We start from the raw sequence: 18,569 nt of genomic DNA on the forward strand, positions 1-18,569 counted from the left end.
CACCCCAACACTAATAACGAGTTAAGAGAGGAAAAAAGCTGGAGGCCTAAGTGAACCCTCTCCTCGTTCACTTGGCCCGGGCTTTTACTGGTCTGTTGGGACAGTTACAGAGAATATGCCCCTTGTTGCCACAGTACAGACATAAGCCAGAGCCAAGTCGCCGGGGCTCTCTCCTCTGGAGAAATGCGGGCTGCTCCAAGCTGCATCGGTTCCTCGCATTCCTCGGGAACAGATGGGACATAGGGAACCGCCCGAGTTATAGAACTCCGCTCCGACCTCCGTTCACGGAGACGGCGGTCAATCCGGATGGATAACTCTATTAACTTATCGAGGGAGGTAGGAGCGGGGTACTGAATTAGGCAGTCTTTAATCTCATCCGCCAACCCGCAGCGGAATTGACTGCGTAACGCAGGGTCGTTCCATCCGCAGTCATTGGACCAGCGACGGAATTCTGTGCAGTAGACCTCCGCCGGGTCCTTCCCTTGTTTAAGGGCCCGGAGATGAGTCTCTGCGGAAGCCTCCCTTTCAGGGTCGTCATATAACAGACCCAGGGAACTGAAAAAATTGTCCACTGAGGACAAAGCCGGACTATCGGCGGGTAACCCCAGTAGCGCACGCAGGGGGGGTTTCTGAGTACCCAGAAACCCCCCCAGGAGTCTAAAGGCCCTACTCTTAAAGCTGAGGGTCCCCTCTTTCCATGGGTACAAGAATTTTAAAAATCGGCCCTTGGGAACCGGAGATATCTGACTTCAAAGCAGTGGTCCCCATCCAAGCCTGTTAATTACTCTTCCCAATCAGATATTTCAGGTTCTGTCTGACTTACAGTTTTTCTGAGGGTATATTCCAAAAGCTGAGACTCTCCCCCTTTGATGGACACTAGAAGCTTGTCTCTACTCTTCCAAGAACCAGAGATATCAGCCTTATAGCAGCTGGTTACTGCTCCAGCTCCACACACCTGGTATGTAGTTTTATATACTGGTTGGCAGATTGCTCTGCCTCCTGAACTCTCATCCCCTAGTCCCCAATACCATTTGGTAGGTGGGATTCTCTAGTTTTTAATTCCATTAAAATCTAAGAAATCTATTTCTGGGAACTGGAGATATCTGCAGTCAAGCAAGCTGTCCTCCCACCAGAAAATTATGAATAATAAGCCCACTCCACTATACACCCCTCCTCTGCATATTAAACATTCTCTACCACCCTGGAAGTTATGTATCAGGGCCCTTTCATTCAGCCCAATGCCCCCTTCTCCCACCCCATCTCCCACCATCTGTGCAGTAAAGGGGTAATTAGTGGAAATTACTGATCCAGGCCCTACATGCTGAGCGGTTGATATAATACCCCCTACCACCCGCGGGACATCAAAGCTTCCCCCACCCCTACCGCTGGAGGGTCGGTAGGTGCCCCAATACATTGCCATGCCCAGGGGTCTACACTGCTGTTGACGCCCCTGTGTGTATATATTATATATACACACATATATATATATATATATATATATATATATATATATATATATATAATTTGTTATATAATATAATATTATTATTATTTATATATATTTGGTCTATCTATAATACTTTAACTGACCCGGCATATACTGGGTCACCTAAGTGTCCATCTCCGTGCTTTGCTCCGCCCCTCTGGAAACCCCCTTCTGAAAATCCTGCGTTTGCCACTGAACCCAAAGGCCCAAGTTTGAGGATCCCCCTGAAGTAGCGAGATGACCAGGCCTACTCGCTGGGACTCAGACCCGGACGACCGTGGGCGAAGCCGGAAATATAACTTACAGCTTTCACGAAAGTTATAGAAGGTCTTGCGGTCTCCTGAAAACCGATCCGGCAAATTCACCTTGGGTTCGGAAACCCCTGGCTCCAGAGGACGTGACCTTTGTTCTTGAGAAGCCACCTTCAACGAGAGCTCTCGCACCATCTGGGTTAACCCCTGGACCTGATCAGCAAAAGTTTGTGCTGACGGATTCATATCCACTACAAAAAACAACAGGAGGGATGCAAATACACAAAGATGACCCTACCAGGCTGTCTGTTATGGCCGGTTATAATGTTACGGGACTCGGCAGGGCAATGGGGAGTATGACAGCTGGCAAGAGACAATAGGTCAGGCGTGAGCCCGCAGCTGGGGCAGCTGTTTAGGACGGCCACAGCAAAACCTACACTGACTCTGTTGAGTCCCCCGGGCAGATGGAATACCCCTGCAAGTGCTAGGCTTCGCCTGTAGCCGCCGCGTTCGACAGAGCCAGTTAAGCCGGCTCTGACCCCGATGCAGCCAGGTGTTACGTAAAGACAAGGGGTGAGCGATCGCCAGGGAGTATCTCAAAAGGATGACTGGCTAATGGGCCTAGCTGGGAGAGACCCCTAACTAACTGACACCCGGTCAAGGACGGGGATCGCGACCCAGTCGCAGACACAAGAGATACGAAAGGGGAATCTCAGAATGGGGGCACACCAAGGCAAGTGATTCCCCAAAGCCGGGTGCAGACAAAGAGGGGTACACCCCTGCCTGAGGGGAGCTAGGGCGACAGAGAATAGCTGGACAGAAAGGGCAACTGAGAAAATAACACAATAGAATACAGACGGGCCCCACGGAGGGGGAATGCCACGGAGGGCAACAGAATGGCAAAAGATAGCAAACACCGGGCTCCAAACGGAGCACTTACGTGACCCACAAGTAGATGGAAGACTGTGGATCAGACGCAGGCACTAGCTCAGGCCAGGAATCCACGGGAGCTAGCTGGGCAGCAGGGAACCAGGAGAGCAGAGCAGACTGAGAGAACAGAGCTGATTAAACAGCTCCAGGGACCGGGTCAGAGAAAGCTTCTGGGGAAGCAACCTGTATAACCGGCGTCTGTGCCCAGCAGACGCCGGCTATTTATCCGAAAATCACGCCGCCTGACGTCACTCAGGCGCGCGCGTGTGTTCCCCATCTGCAGGGCGGAAGTTCGGGGACGTTGCTAGGCAACGCCCCGACGCCCGTCCTTAGAGCGAGGCTTGGGACGCTGCCTAGCAACGCCCCCCGCCTCCAGCCTCCGTGCCGCAGCTGCCGTCCGTCCGGGTGCCGCAGATCCCGGACGGCGGTGAGTAACAGCTGCCTGGCACCGATCACTAGGACTTATATAGAGTCCGGTCTTGCAAGAATCCGACAGCGGAAAGATAATGTTTGGCTTCGATTTGGATCATGTAAATTTGGGAGGGTTACAATTACACATTGCACTTACAATATTGAGACGATAATTACCGATAATTAAGTGCAATGTGTAATTAAACTTCTGTGTTTTAACAAGAAGTATTGCACCAATTCCTTTATTTTGTTATCTCCATATATGTCCATCATCTGGAGGTTTCTGGCCTATACACACTTGCCGACTTAAAGCTGAAACTCGCTCAAAACAGCCGTTTTGAGCGAGTTTCATCTTAAAGTCGGCAAGTGTGTATGGGCCACCGATGCCCGACAAGTGATGATGCGCGCTCCCGCATCATAAATAGCAAAGTAGGCCGTCGGCTGGTTTTCCAAGCATGTCTAGCAATGATGGCTCATATTTGAGCCATCATCGCTAGGTGTGAACGGCAGACGTGCTGAAAGATGAGAGACTTTCAGCCCAGCTGACCGTCCACATCCTCCCTCCCCCGCCCCCATCACACCCTCCATCCCCCCCCCCCCGTCGCCCCACTGGTGCATACTCACTCTGCCGACGTTCCCACACCGCCACGCTCCGCTCTGCTGCGCCCAACACTGTCCCCGGCCAGGCCACACAGCCTGGCCGAACGCTCCGCCCCCCCCCCCCCCCCAGCACAACTCCCTGCCTCCGGCTGACTTCAATACACAGTGGAGCATATACACTCCACTGGCCACCAATGTGATTTTAAAGACAGTAATATATAGATTGCTGGCACAAGCCAGCAATCTATATATTACTGGTACCATTGGGCACCAATGCATATACATTGCTCAAAAAAATAAAGGGAACACTAAATAACACACCCTAAATCTGAATGAAATAGTCTTATTAAATACTTTGTTCTTTACATAGTTGAATGTGCTGACAACAAAATCACACAAAAATTATCAATGGAAATCAAATGTATTAACCCGTGGAAGTCTGGATTTGGAGTCACCCTCAAAATTAAAGTGGAAAAACACACTACAGGCTGATCCAACTTTGATATAATGTCCTTGAAACAAGTCAAAATGAGGCTCAATAGTGTTTATGGCCTCCACGTGCCTGTATGACCTCCCTACAACGCCTGGGCATGCTCCTGATGAGGTAGCGGATGGTCTCCTGAGGGATCTCCTCCCAGACCTGGACTAAAGCATCCACCAACTCCTGAACATTTTGTGGTGCAAAGTGGTGTTAGTGGATGGAGTGAGACACGATGTCCCAGATGTGCTCAATTGGATTCAGGTCTGGGGAACGGGCGGACCAGTCCATAGCATCAATGCCTTTGTCTTGAAGGAACTGCTGACACACTCCAGCCACATGAGGTCTAGCATTGTCTTGCATTAGGAGGAACTCAGGGCCAACTGCACCAGCATATGGTCTCACAAGGGGTCTGAGGATCTCATCTCAGTACCTAATCGCAGTCAGACTACCTCTGGCAAGCACATAGGGGGCTGTGGGGCCCCCCAAAGAAATGCCACCCCACAGCATTACTGACCCACTGCAAAACCGGTCATGCTGGAGGATGTTGCAGGCAGCAGAACATTCTCCTTGGCGTCTCCAGACTCTGTCACGTCTGTCACGTGCTCAGTGTGAACCTTGTTTTATCTGTGAAGAGAACAGGGTGCCAGTGGCGAATTTGCCGATCTTGGTGTTCTCTGGCAAATGCCAAACATCCTGCACGGTGTTGGTCTGTAAGCACAACCCCCACCTGTGGATGTTGGGCCCTCATACCACCCTCATGGAGTCTGATTCTGACCGTTTAAGTAGACACATGCACATTTGTGGCCTACTGGAGGTCATTTTGCAGGGCTCTGGCAGTGCTCCTCCTGTTCCTCCTTGCACATATGCGTAGGTAGCGGTCCTGCTGCTGGGTTGTTGACCTCCTATGGCCTCCTCCAAGTCTCCTGATGTACTGGCCTGTCTCCTGGTATTGCCTCCATGCTCTGGACCCTACATTGACAGACACAGCAAACCTTCTTGCCACAGTTCGCATTAATGTGCTATCCTGGATGATCTGCACTACCTGAGCCTCTTGTATGGGTTGTAGACTCTGTCTCATGCTATCACTAGAGTGAAAGCACCGCCAGCTTTCAAAAGTGAGCAAAACATCATCCAGAAAGCATAGAAGCTGAGAAGTGATCTGTGGTCACCATCTGCAGAACAACGCCTTTATTGGGGGTGTCTTGCTAATTGCCTATAATTTCCACCTGTTGTCTATTCCATTTGCACAACAGCATGTGAAATTTATTGCCAATCAGTGTTGGTTCCTAAGTGGACAGTTTGATTTCACAGAAGTGTGATTCGCTTGGAGTTACATTGTGTTGTTTAAGTGTTCCCTTTATTTTTTTTGAGCAGTGTATATAAGCCACTGGCCACCAATGTGATTTTAAAGCCAGTAATATATAGAATGCTGGCAAATGTCAGCAATCTATTTATATATATATATATATATATATATATATATATATATATATATATATATATTACTGGTACTACTGGGCACCAATGCTTATATTTATAAGCCACTGGCTACCAATGTGATTTTAAAGCCAGTAATATATATACATTGCTGGCACATGCCAGCAATGTATATATTACTGGCACCACTGCCCACCATTGCATTTTTATAAGCCAGTAATATATAGATTGCTGGCACATGCCAGCAATCTATATATTATAAGCACCACTGCCCACCAATGTATAATTTTTATGGTGGCAATGTATACATTGCCGGCGCAGGCTAACAATGTACAGTATACGTTACCACCGCCACCGGCCACCAATGTATTTTTTTATAGCGGTAACATATACATTGCTAGCAATGTATTAGGTGCTTGTGTATTATCAGGGCGCCCATTACGTAGTTTACGTAGTGGTGTATTCAGAATACCAATACAGCACTATGCTGGCTACGTAAACTACTACTACTAAGTGGCTCTGGAGCCCTAAAAATACACAATGCTTAATATCCCCGGTATCCACGTCATACCCCCAGTATCCAAGTCGGCGTGGAGTTGATTTTATAAAGTGTGGCGAGCATAGCGAGCCACCGAGCCCAAAGCGTGGCAAGCGCAGTGAGCCCCACGTGGATAGTGCGAGTATGACGTGGATAGTGGGGGTGAAATGGCTGGTCTAAACTTACCATCCTCCGGCCCAGGCACAGCGTCGATCCCCGCTGACTCCCCGCTGACTCACTCTGGGATCCTGGTGACTCCCCTGCAGTTGCATTCAGTTCCCCTGCTCCGGCACTTGCCACGGACGATGTACGCAATTAAAGTAGTGCCGCTGGGGGAGCAAGGAAACCATGTGATGCACCGCAAGCGGCACTACAGCATCCGCCGTGAGTGTTACAGAGGAGGGGGACTAAACACTGCCACCGGGGAGTGACCGCCGCTGCCGCCGGGGAGTAACCGTCACTGCCGCCGGTTAGTCATCGGGGATCGCTGCCCGGAGGAGGGTAAGTATAAACCACACCACCTTGCTCCCAGTGCTGCCTCCTGTATTATCACGGCGCCGGCTACGCTGACAATGTAGCTTAGCCTACGTTGAAAGCGCAGCATAGCCGGGCGCCGTGATAATACACAAGTACCATGTATTATGGTGGCAACGTATACATGGCTGATGCAGGTCATTGAGCAAGAAAGCCCTAGCAATTAACATGTAGGTAAGCGGCACTAATGTGGCATAATATGTAATAGCCAATATGGTGTGTGATATATTTAATGGGCATCATGGTGTGTTGCATAATATTTAATGGGCATCACAGTGTGTGGCATTATGTGTAATGGGCATTATGGTATGTGACATAATGGGCATTATGGTATGTGACATAGTGGGCATCACGGTGTGTTGCATAATATTTAATGGCCATCGCAGTGTGTGGCATAACATGTAATGGGCATTACGATGTGTGGCATAATGTGTAAGTGGCATTACGGTGTGCAAAATCAAAAATTTAATTTTATCAAAGATTTAAAAAAAATGATAAGGGGCGGGCAATGGGTGTTCAAGGGGCGGGCCACTGTAAGCGAATCTCTCAAAACATAGGTGGTTACCCTTATTTTATTATGGCAGTAGAGTATACATTGTTGGCGCAGGTGAATAGATTTCTCCCTACGTGCAGGGTTGCAAATACAATCGTAGCCGTGCACATGGTTGGGATTTCCCCGGGTGGGGTGGCGTGTACCTGATCTCTGGGCTCTGAATATATGCAAGCCAGCGATCAGTTTTCAATCAGGCACCAAGAACAGAAATGCACTGAATTAAATGGCCGCTGCTCCCACCTTTGGAATTCAAACCCAGACCATTATGTAAATAGGCTTTTATATGAAAGATTTTCAGCAAAGTCTTTCACCTCGTGAAAATCTCTTGCTCTTTGGGAAAATAGCTCAGTGTGTACGCACTACTTTGGGGAAAGATATATCTATCAGAGATTTTGGGAATGTCTTTTGAAATTAAAATCTTCTAGTGTGTATGGGCCTTAAAGGCTTCGCTCGCCACGCTTCGGGCTCGGTGGCTCGCTGCGCTCGCCACACTATATAAAATCAACTCTATGCCCACTTGGATAGTGGGGAAATGAACAGGACCTTCTTAACATTGAATCCTATGCAAAATCGAATCGCATCGCATCTGATTGTATGCCTTAAGGTAAGGCATACAATCACAAAATCGGACGCCCAGATACTACATAAGTACCTAAAAGGATATTTACATAATGGGCGGGGTTTGTATTGCAAGGGTGGGAGAAGAGGCCCTTTAATTTTAGTGCATTTCTGTTCTTGCGGCCTGATTCAGAACTGATCGCTGGGCTGAGTATATTCGGAGCCCAGCGATCAGGTAAATGCCGCCCCGGCCATTCCTGCCATATATATATATACATATATATATATATATATATATATATATATATATATACACACACATATACACACAGATGTAGCGCCGCTCCTCCAGCGCACACCAGACCAGCCCCCGCTGGCGAGCGGACACTACATCTGACTGGGACACGTGACTGTCCCACACGCACACGCATCCCAGTTTACCGTCGGTGAGGGACGGGAGCCCTGTCCGTCTCCGCTTCAGGGAGACGGGGAGGTAGGGGAACGTGGCGAGGAACGTGGCGGGGACCGACGGCGAGGGGAGCTCCGTTGTAAGGATACGCGCACGTGTCCCCTTGCAAAGTCTGGCGGGGGCTAGCATGTGGCGAATCCACCGCCAGCTCCTGCAATGATGGAGCCGGCTCCATCTGTATGTGTGTATATACACATATATATATATATATATATATATATATATATATACACACACATATAATGTGTGTATATATATATATATACATACATACACACACACATAGTACTTGTGTATTTTGGCGGCGCCCCGATGTCCATCGCGCGATGTTTTTATCGCATCGCATGCCATGCACCCGATGGCATGCGATGCAACGCGATTTTTGCCCCAATGAAACATTGGATAAGCACCCTAAAGGGTTCTTTTAAGCACCCAAATGGGTGCTTACAATGTTAAATGCACCCCCATGCCACCCCCCCCAAATATAAACGTGAACCCGAAGTGTGGCGAGCACAGCGAGCCCGCGAGGGGCGGCGGTACACGTCCTCTGACCTTTTCATACCCCCACTATCCACGTCGGCGTGGAGTTGAGAATAGAAAGTGTGGCGAGCGCAGCGAGCCACCGAGCCCGAAGCGTGGCGAGCTGACGCGGATACCTTCACAGGTATCCGCGTCCCTTTGCGGGCTTCAGAGGTATCCGCGTTCCCTCGCCACGCTTCGGAGGCTCGCTGCGCTCGCCACACTTTCTATTCTCAACTCCACGCCGACGTGGATAGTGGGGGTATGAAAAGGTCGGAGGACGCTTACCGCTGCGCTCGCCACGCCTTGGGTTCACGTTTATAGTGGGGGGGTGGTGTGGGGGTGCATTTAACATTGTATAAGCACCCTTCGGGTATGCCATATACAATGTCATACAATTTTAAAATTGTATGACATTGTACAATATCGCGCGATATCGCATCGCATGCCTTATGGTATGCGATGCGATGGGCGCTGCCAAAATACACAAGTACCCACACATATACTGTATATATATATATATATATATATATACAGTGGTCGAAGTGGGGCGGTATACGGGGGTATGGCATACCCCCACTTTAATCTGAAGATTAAAAAAAAAAGTTTTTTTTCCCCCTCAGGATGCTCTCTGATCACTCAGCAGCACATATTGTGCTTTTGTAATACCCCTGTACAACGGGGCAGTTTGGCAGGGGACGTTGATGGACTGGGGGGTGTCCGAAGGTGCGCACTATATTCACTCTTTACTTTTCCATACCCCCACTTCAAAATTTCCATACCCCCACTTCAAAATTTCCACTTCGACCACTGTATATATATATATATATATATATATATATATATATATATATATATATATATGTACACACACACACACTCACTGTGTATATATATATATATATATCTCTTATATATTTAGCCAGATCTGTCACTCAACCCCTGTGGAGAACGTTCCTGTGTAGAACAGTTTCACTTTCATGTGTCTGACGTTCCACCCCCTTGACATCACCTCCCCCCGCCCAGCCAGGGCTACAGTACACGCCCACCATCCACCATTACTCCACAGCCACCATCCACCATTACTCCTGCACATTCCTACCATCTGCCAGGATCCCCGCGACCCCCCTCCCGCAATTCGCGGGACCCCCCGCGACCCCCCCCCTCCCGCGATTTGCGGGACCCCCCCGCGACCCCCCCTCCCGCGATTCGCGGGCCCCCCCCTGACCCCCCCTCCCGCGAATCGCGGGCCCCCCGCGACCCCCCCTCCCGCGATTCGCGGGACCCCCGCGACCCCCCCTCCCGCGATTTGCGGAACCCCCGTGACCCCCCCTCCCGCCATTCGCAGGACCCCGCACCCCCCCTGCGATTCGCGGGACCCCCGCTTTCCACCCTCCCGCAAGTCGCGGGACCCCCGCGACCCCCCCTCCCGTGATTCGCGGGACCCCCGCGAACCCCCCGTCCCGCGATTCGCGGGCCCCCCGCGACCCCCCTCCCGCGATTCGCGGGACCCCCGCGACCACCCCGGTATCCGGACTATTGTTAGACAGCACTTACATCGACAGCCATTACATCGACACCATTAGTTCGACACCTCAATAGGTCGACATGGTTTTAGGTCGACATGTCATTATGTCGACAGCTCATTAGGTCGACAGCTCATTAGGTCGACAGCTCATTAGGTCGACATGTTTTTAGGTCGACACTGCCATTAGGTCGACAGTGTCTATGTCGACAGTCAAAAGGTCGACATGGGGTTTTTCACTGTTTATTGAGCCGACATGTGCCGACAGGCGGTATTTCATGCCCTACTATCCACTAGGGCGTGGTGGGAGAATAAAATAGTGTGCCGAGCGCAGCGAGGCACCGTGCCCGAAGCATAGCGAGCGGCTGCGGTACACTTCAAACTGTGTCCATGTTGACTGTGTCGACATTTCGGTAAAAAAACAGTGAAAAAACCCATGTCGACCTTTTGACTGTCGACATAGACTCTGTCGACCTAATGGCAGTGTCGACCTAAAAACATGTCGACCTAATGAGCTGTCGACCTAATGAGCTGTCGACCTAATGAGCTGTCGACATAATGACATGTCGACCTAATGGTATGTCGACCTAAAACCATGTCGACCTATTGAGCTGTTGAACTAATGGTGTCGATGTAATGGCTGTCGATGTAAGTGCTGTCTAATATCCGTCCCAGACCTGACCACCCCCTCCCGCGATTCGCTGGACCTCCGCGACCACCCCCTCCCGCGAAACGTGGGACCCCCGCGACCCTCCCGCAAATCGCGGGACCCCAGCGACCCCTCCCTCCCGCGAGCCCCCTCCCGCGATTCGCAGGACCCCTGCATCCTCCCCTCCCGCGATTCACGGGACCCCTGCGACCCCCCCTCCCGGCATTAAAAGGGCCCCCCGCGACCCCCCCTCCCGCGATTCACGGCACCCCCCCCCCTACTATGATTTGCGACCCCCCTCCCGCAATTCGAGCCGCCCCCTCCCGCGATTCACGGAACCCCCCGTAACGCCCCCCTCCCGCGATTTGCGGGCCCCCTCGACACTTCTCGCGATTTGCGACCGCCCCCTAATTCACACATTCGGGGACCCCACCTCCCGCGATTCATGCCCCCCTCACGCAATTCACGGCACCCCCCACACCCCCTTCCTGCGATTCGCAACCCCTCACGCCCCCCCCCTCCCACGATTCACGAAACCCCCCGTAGCGCCCCCCCTCCCGCGATTTGCGGGCCCCCTCAGCACCTCTCGCGATTTGCGACCGCCCCGTAATTCACATTCGGGGACCCCCCCTCCCGCGATTCATGCCCCCCTCACGCAATTCACGGCACCCCCCATACCCCCTTCCTGCGATTCGGAACCCCCCACGACCCCCCCTCCCGCGATTCATGCCCCCTCCCGCAATTCACGGACCCCCGCACCACCCCCCTGCGCCCACCCTCCCTTGATTCACGCCCCCCTCATGCAATTCACAGCAACCCCCCACACCCCCCCTCCTGCGATTCGCAGCCCCCCCACGACCCCCACCTCCTGCGATTCATGACCCCTCCCGTGATTCACGGACCCCCGCACCACCCCCCCTTGACTCACGGCACCCCACGCGCCCCTCCCGCAATTCACGGACCTCCGCAACCCCCCCTCCCGCAATTCACTAACCCCGACAACCCCCCTCCCGCAATTTGCGGACCCCCCTTCCCACGATTCAAGCGCCCCCGCCCACGATTTGCGGACCCCCGCCCCCTCCCGCTAACCGCGGATCCCCACACACCACCCCCCCTCCCGCAATTTGCAGACCCCCCAGACCCCCTTCCGGCAATTCCACCCCCCAGCGGACCACCGCGGCCCCCGCTCCCGCATTTCACGTACCCCCGTGACAATGGGGGATCCTGTACCACCACAAGCAGGTACCGCCCCTAGGTGGGAAATCCGGCCCTGGCTGCCGCACTGCAGGTTTCCCCACTGCCCTCTGCACCAGCGCCACAACTTTTATCAATGTCTTGCCCACATACCACTATTATACAGCCTCCTGCTCTCATGCACGCTCACTCCCTCCCAGTGGGAGGAGACGCTCACCCACTGCCGGGAGCTGCATACTGTCCCCCACCCTCCTCCAGTTCTAGGGATGCCCATTGACCATCAATGATTTTCAAATAATCGACGGTTTATGGCCGATGTTGAATACTTTTGCCATCAATGTGGGAGGACACTGCCCTGCCTCCTGTTCTCCTGCCCCGTAACTTCCGCCAGTGGAGACCCGCTCACCCTGTGTTGCCCACATTCCCCTATCATGCTTTACCGCCCAGCCTCCTGCTCTCATGCACCCTAACTCCCACCCAGTCGGAGGAGACACTGACTCCTGTATTTCTGTGCTGCCACGCTGGACCCTCACCCACTGGCAGAAGCTGCACAGTGTCCACCACCCTCTTTAGTCCCCCGTAGGCCCACACACCCCTATCACTACCCAGCGTCCTGCTCTCCTGAACCGTAACTTCCACCACTGGGTAATCGCTGACGCTGTGTTGCCCACATACCCCTATCATGCCTCATATCCCAGCCTCCTGCTCTCATGCACCCTAACTCCCACCCAGTAGGAGGAGACATTGACTCAGGGCCACCGTCCGGTACTCCTGTGCTGCCACGCTGGACCCTCACCCACTGCCAGAAGCTGCAATACAGGCATCTTTCATACAATTCTAACCATATTTCTCACAATACAAATGTTCACAAATTAAGGGGCGTAGCCCCTTACGCCGGTGTGAAGAGCGCCCGTAGGGCGCGATGAATCACCTAGTATATATATATATATATATATATATACAGTATATATATATATATATATATATATATATATATATATACACAGTATATTTATACACTATATATATATATATATATATATATATATATATATATATATATATATATATATACAGAGTATATAATATATATATCTGATTAGGCAGCCATACATTGGTGGCAGTGGTCTCACTTTAGAGAATTGCTGCTATTGTTTTATTTGCAGCTGAGGAGGCGGCAGGGGGACTGGAAACAACTGCTGCTGCGTGCGGGTGAGGGGGGCAGATTGACTCCGTAGCGGGTGGCTGCAGCTCCACTGACAGGTGAGTACAGCTGCTGCTGCGTGCGCGTGAGGAAGGGGGCGGATGGACGGACTCCGGAGCAGGGGGCGGGAGCCGGGCTGATAGTGGTTAATCTTTCAGCCCGGCGCAGCGTACACACACAGCGATGATGGATGGTAAACCATCCATCATCGCTGTATCTGCTGGTAAAACCAGCAGATGAACCACATTGCTAGCGATGATGCGGGAGCGCGCATCATCGCTAGTCGGCAATCTGGGGGGCATACACACTAGGCTATTTTCAGTTGAAAATAGCTCAAAACCGCTGTTTTGAGCGATTTTCAGCTGAAAATCGGCAAGTGTGTATGGGCACTTAGAGTCATTGGGTGACATTCTATGGGTTGCGATTGGTGTTTTTTTGCGTTAATTAGTAAAAAATATGGCGATATAGCATTTTTCCTTCAAATCGCATATTTAATAGGATGCGCTAAGGGACAGAAATCGCATATTATGTGCGTTAATGCATGCTGACCAAAAGTGCGAGATTAATTCGCATTTTTATCGCATCCAGATGTTTTCGTACAGAACAGTATACAACTCACTTATTTGTATTAGCAGACTGTGCTAGCACACAAACACTAACCCCTCAAAACATGCATTCTACACAGATTTACAGGTTTATATATGTACTGTATACAGTTCTGTGCAAATGTTTAGGCATGTGTGGAAAAAATGCAATAGAAAATAGAAAAAAATGCAAAATAGAAATGTAGTTTAGTATTGTCAACTGACAAATTGAAAAGCGAATGAACAGAAGAGAAATTTAAATTAAATCAATGAATGGTGTGATTATCTTTTGCCTTTATATTGTTCTAGGTATACTTTCACAAGTCAGGGAGTTTGTAGGATAATATATGATCAACCAATCATACCAGAAAGGTGATAATTATCATCAATTTTAAATGTAGGTTGATACACAGCACTCTCATTGGTGGATATACACCAATCAAGAGTGCTGACATTCATTCACTCTATGGCAGGGTTGGCGACTTTAATATTCTCCTCTCCAGGAGAAGCCCGGAGAGGAGAGTTTCAGCAGCTGCTCGGGGGTGGGGCTTGAGCGTGACGTCACTAAACCCCGCCCCCATAATGTTAAACAGGTGAATTTGCGGATATCCGTGGAGGGGGTGTGGGGGCTAAAAGGACGCAATTTTGCAATTTTAGCTCCGCTCCCTCCTCTGAGACCCGCGGATTGCGGCATTTAAATGCCGCAATCTGGGGCGCAGCGGGGGTCCCCCCTGAATCCGGGAGGGTTGCCCACCCTTCCGGGGGCCGGGAGGGGGACCCGATTTTCGGGAGACTCACGGCCATTCCAGGAGGGTAGGCAACCCTGCTCTATGGTAGCAAGAGGAGACAAAGCTCAGGACTGCAGTAGAGGAATGTTATCATTTTTGTAATTGATTCCCACAAATGGGGCCTACAATGCTTCTAAGATGGCCCTGTATATATCATTTTATGTACATATACAAACAAAAAATATATAAAAATACATTTTTGCACTTTCAATAATATCACAGCATCATGTTTTCTTTGGGTCATAATAATCTACAAGTTTGTATTTCATTATATAAACAATGCTTAATCTTTTGAAACATCTGGGTCTCTTCTTAATTAACCCCTTCAGTGGTAATCCCGGAAATTTCCAGGCTATGCTTCAATGCTAACACTGGCATTCCCAGAAAATTTCCAGGATTGTCACTGTCTCCCCCTCCAAGGCCGCTGAGCGACGAGCTGAGCTTCAGCCACTGACCGGCTGCGGCTGCCTAGACCCTTCCTCCTGGCTGTGTGCAGTGTGACCTTGCTAATGTTATGCGGCACACAGCCGGGTTGCCGGGGCAGGGCCAGGTAGTGTCTGTTCTAGTGCATAGCAGCACTACCTGGCCCTGGGACACTCAGCTGTGTTTTTTTTTAGAGAGTGTTCTCCAAAAACACTCTCCCTGTGGGGAGCGCTCCATAAAAAAAACCCACTACTGAAGGGGTTAAATAATAGTGCTATTTTTAAATATTATGGTTTCCGAGGCATTGATATTATGTAAGATGTTTCAGTTACCTCAGTGGTGTTGGATATAGTTCTGTGTTTATGAAATACACAATTTCAAACGCCATGGTGATTCCCAGTCGTCCTAGAGTTGCTAACGTTATTTTTAGCCATAATATTTCTGCAAACCATAAACATATTTTATTTTAATAGCAGGTAAAGTTAAACAACGTGTAGCAAGCAAACCAATCTAAGGTTACCTAGTGACAATTTAAAAACAAATAAACCCATTATTATATGGTAAAGGCTGAGCATAATGAGCAATGCAATATGCATTTAATAACTTGAATATTTACAATAATCTAATAATATCAACCATATTCTCTTAAACTATCTGCATGATAACATTTTATTAAAGAAGGGAACAACTGATGGATGGTTCTCAGGCCAACATTCATCATAACTACAATAGAATGTTGATAAGATGAACTGTCGACAAACAGTCCCTGGTGGTGTTCCAGTGAGTATCCCCCCCCCCCCCCACACACACACCCCTAATCTCTAATGCTCAGTGGCGTAGCTACGGCTCCGCAGCCCCGGCGATGGCGGGTGGAGCCGATGCACCCAGGGCGCAGGGTCACGGAGCCGTAGGCAGCAGTTCTTGAGAGCTGCAGCACCCAATACTTAAACTTCCGTTTCTCTTTGTCTCTGGCTGTCTGTGTGAGGACGCTCATTGACCTGCCCCATGACCTGCCCATGGGGCGGACCGCGGCGGGTCAATGAGTATCCTCACACAGCCAGCCAGAGAGCTCCTCTCCCTTTCTTCCTGCCTGGTAATCCCCGGCTTCCACACAGCCCACCCCGCTGTCCTTACACTGTTGTGGCCGCCGCTCCCCCCTGTGCACTGCTTGCTGTACAGAGTGGCAGCCGCTGGAGAGCGAGCACTGTGTGGTGGGGGCTGCTCCCCCGGTGGATGCTGTCACAGCCGCCGGCTCAGTGAAGTTGGCAGATACTCCCGGAGCAGGCTGCAACTTCACTGCACCAGCGGCTGTGACAGCGTCCACTGGAGGAGCAGCCCCCCCCACACACACAGTGTTCGCTCTCCAGCGGCTGCCGTGCTATACAGCATATATGTGGATGAGACAGGCAGGGATTAGCGTGGCACTTTACCTCCTCTGCCCGCCCCACTGCCTCTCAACTACCTGCCACCAGCCCCAACCTGCTGTCTGCCCAATCAAGTTAGGTAAATAATGGCAGCAATTTACATAAAGTGTTTTATAAAGTTTTCTATATATATTTTATTTGCGTACCATACAGGGGTGCAGGGAGGACAGGGGATAGACAGGAGAAGAGGGGACAAGGAGACACAGGTGAAGGGGGGACAGGGGGGAAGGAGTGGTGAAGAGGAGACATGGAGAGGGGGGGCAGAGGTGAAGGGGGACAGGAGGATGGAGAGTTGTAAGGGGGATAGAGGGTAAAGGGAAGGACAGAGGGATGGGAAGATGCAGGGGGATAGGGGGCAGAGTGGTACAGGTAGGACAGAGGATGGAGAGTTGTACAGGCAATGGAGAGGTGCAAGGGGGATCAGGGCAGAGATCAGCAGGTAGGAATGAGGATGGAGAGGTACAGGTTTTTTTTTTTTTTTTTATTGTGATTGCCAATGTCTGGGGAGGGGGAGAGAGGGGGGCACCAGAAATTGGCTTGGGGGAGCAAAATTTCTAGTTATGCCACTGCTAATGCTCCACCTAAGTGCTAACCCTAACCACATCTGCATTGTACATTTTAACCCCCCTCTCCCCCCTTTAAGCCTAAACCTAATGATCCTAGCAGTATTTGTATTGCCAAGGAAGGAAAGAAGAAAAATAGATATTCTTGGTGGGGGCACCCTTAAATCACAGAGTTAAATAGCTTAAATTGCAGTTTTTTTATAAATTTAATTTTTGTTAAGTAAATTAAAATATAGGTATGATTGAATTCCTTGTCACAACATTCAATGTATAGCGCTGCAAAAATATTAGATGATAAGGTCAGGCATTGTGCTTGTTTTGACTCGGGAGATAGTGTTGGGTATGGTGAGTGTGATCCCCATTTGTCCTAATGTGATACCAAGGTGTAGATAGCGGTATTGATTTGATCATAGGTCACTTGTGTAAAACCCAAATATCTCCGAAGGCAGGTACTGCAAGTGTTTGTCAAAGTAGTATTGTGTTAGTACACTAATACTTAAGGTGCCCATACACGTTACAATTATTGTGTACAATATTGTATACAATATTGCATCTCATCGCATCTCGGATTAGCGATGCAATGAGATCTAGTACAAAAAGTATGTGCTGCACATACTTTTTGTACTAGGTCTCATCTTGAGATGCGATGAGATGCGATATTGTATACAATATTGTATATAATAATTGTAACATGTATGGGCACCTTTAGTCATATTAGTAATATATGAACTTTTGTGGTCAGACATTAGGAAATGATAGCAAACAGGTCTGTAATTGGCATATATGTGTATATGAGCGGCTAGTAGCCACAGCACCCCCATACACAAGTAGTTTGGGAAGTATGGGGGGATCCACTGGACAAGTACAGTGGCTACCTTGTCACCGGGCACGATGTATGATCACGTAAGTCTGAGCCGTAGATGCTGTTCCAGGTCTGTCCCTGTCCTTGAGCGCCAGTCACATGAGTGCACCACGTGATCGGCAATTCCCGTTGTATGTTTCACGGGCGCTTGGTCAAGGGAGGCACATTTTGATATTTACTTCAGCATGAGATTCTTATGTGATTTTAAGTTTCTACCTTTTGATATGGCAGCAGTTATTAAGCACGCAACACCTGCTCCAGCATTACTCAGTGCAAATGGAAGCTTCCTCCCAACTCGATCAATGGAGAGTAGAATAAGGACAGCGGCTGGTAATTCCACCACTGCAGAGATAAAAAAGTCTGTATACAGACTTCCAGAAACAATCCCTAGGCGCATAACAAGACCTTGGTAGATGACTGCACTTGTAAACCTGCAAGAAAATGACAATTATTAAAAAAAAACAAAAAACAAAAAAACGAAGACATAATATAAATGAAATAATAGATGGTCACTTAGGGACCGATTCAGACCTGAACACTGGGCTGTGAGTTTTCGGAGCACAGCAATCCGGTAAACATCACCATG

The 18,569-nt window shown here is 49.9% G+C and overlaps 1 protein-coding gene across 1 annotated transcript in view; it reads right to left on the reverse strand.

Moving 5' to 3' along the window:
* Positions 1 to 18,569, reverse strand: part of SLC22A3 (solute carrier family 22 member 3) — a 260,402-nt gene that overhangs the window by 53,891 nt on the left and 187,942 nt on the right. The window contains exons 7-8 of the mRNA XM_083176507.1: positions 18,200 to 18,414; positions 15,467 to 15,575 (exon numbers count right to left, since the gene is read on the reverse strand). Of these exons, the coding sequence (XP_083032633.1) occupies positions 15,467 to 15,575; positions 18,200 to 18,414 (324 nt within the window). The remainder of the gene's footprint in view (positions 1 to 15,466; positions 15,576 to 18,199; positions 18,415 to 18,569) is intronic.

The sequence above is a fragment of the Crinia signifera genome, chromosome 3, assembly GCF_055691185.1.
Source record: "Crinia signifera chromosome 3, ASM5569118v1, whole genome shotgun sequence".
Lineage (NCBI taxonomy): Eukaryota > Metazoa > Chordata > Amphibia > Anura > Myobatrachidae > Crinia > Crinia signifera.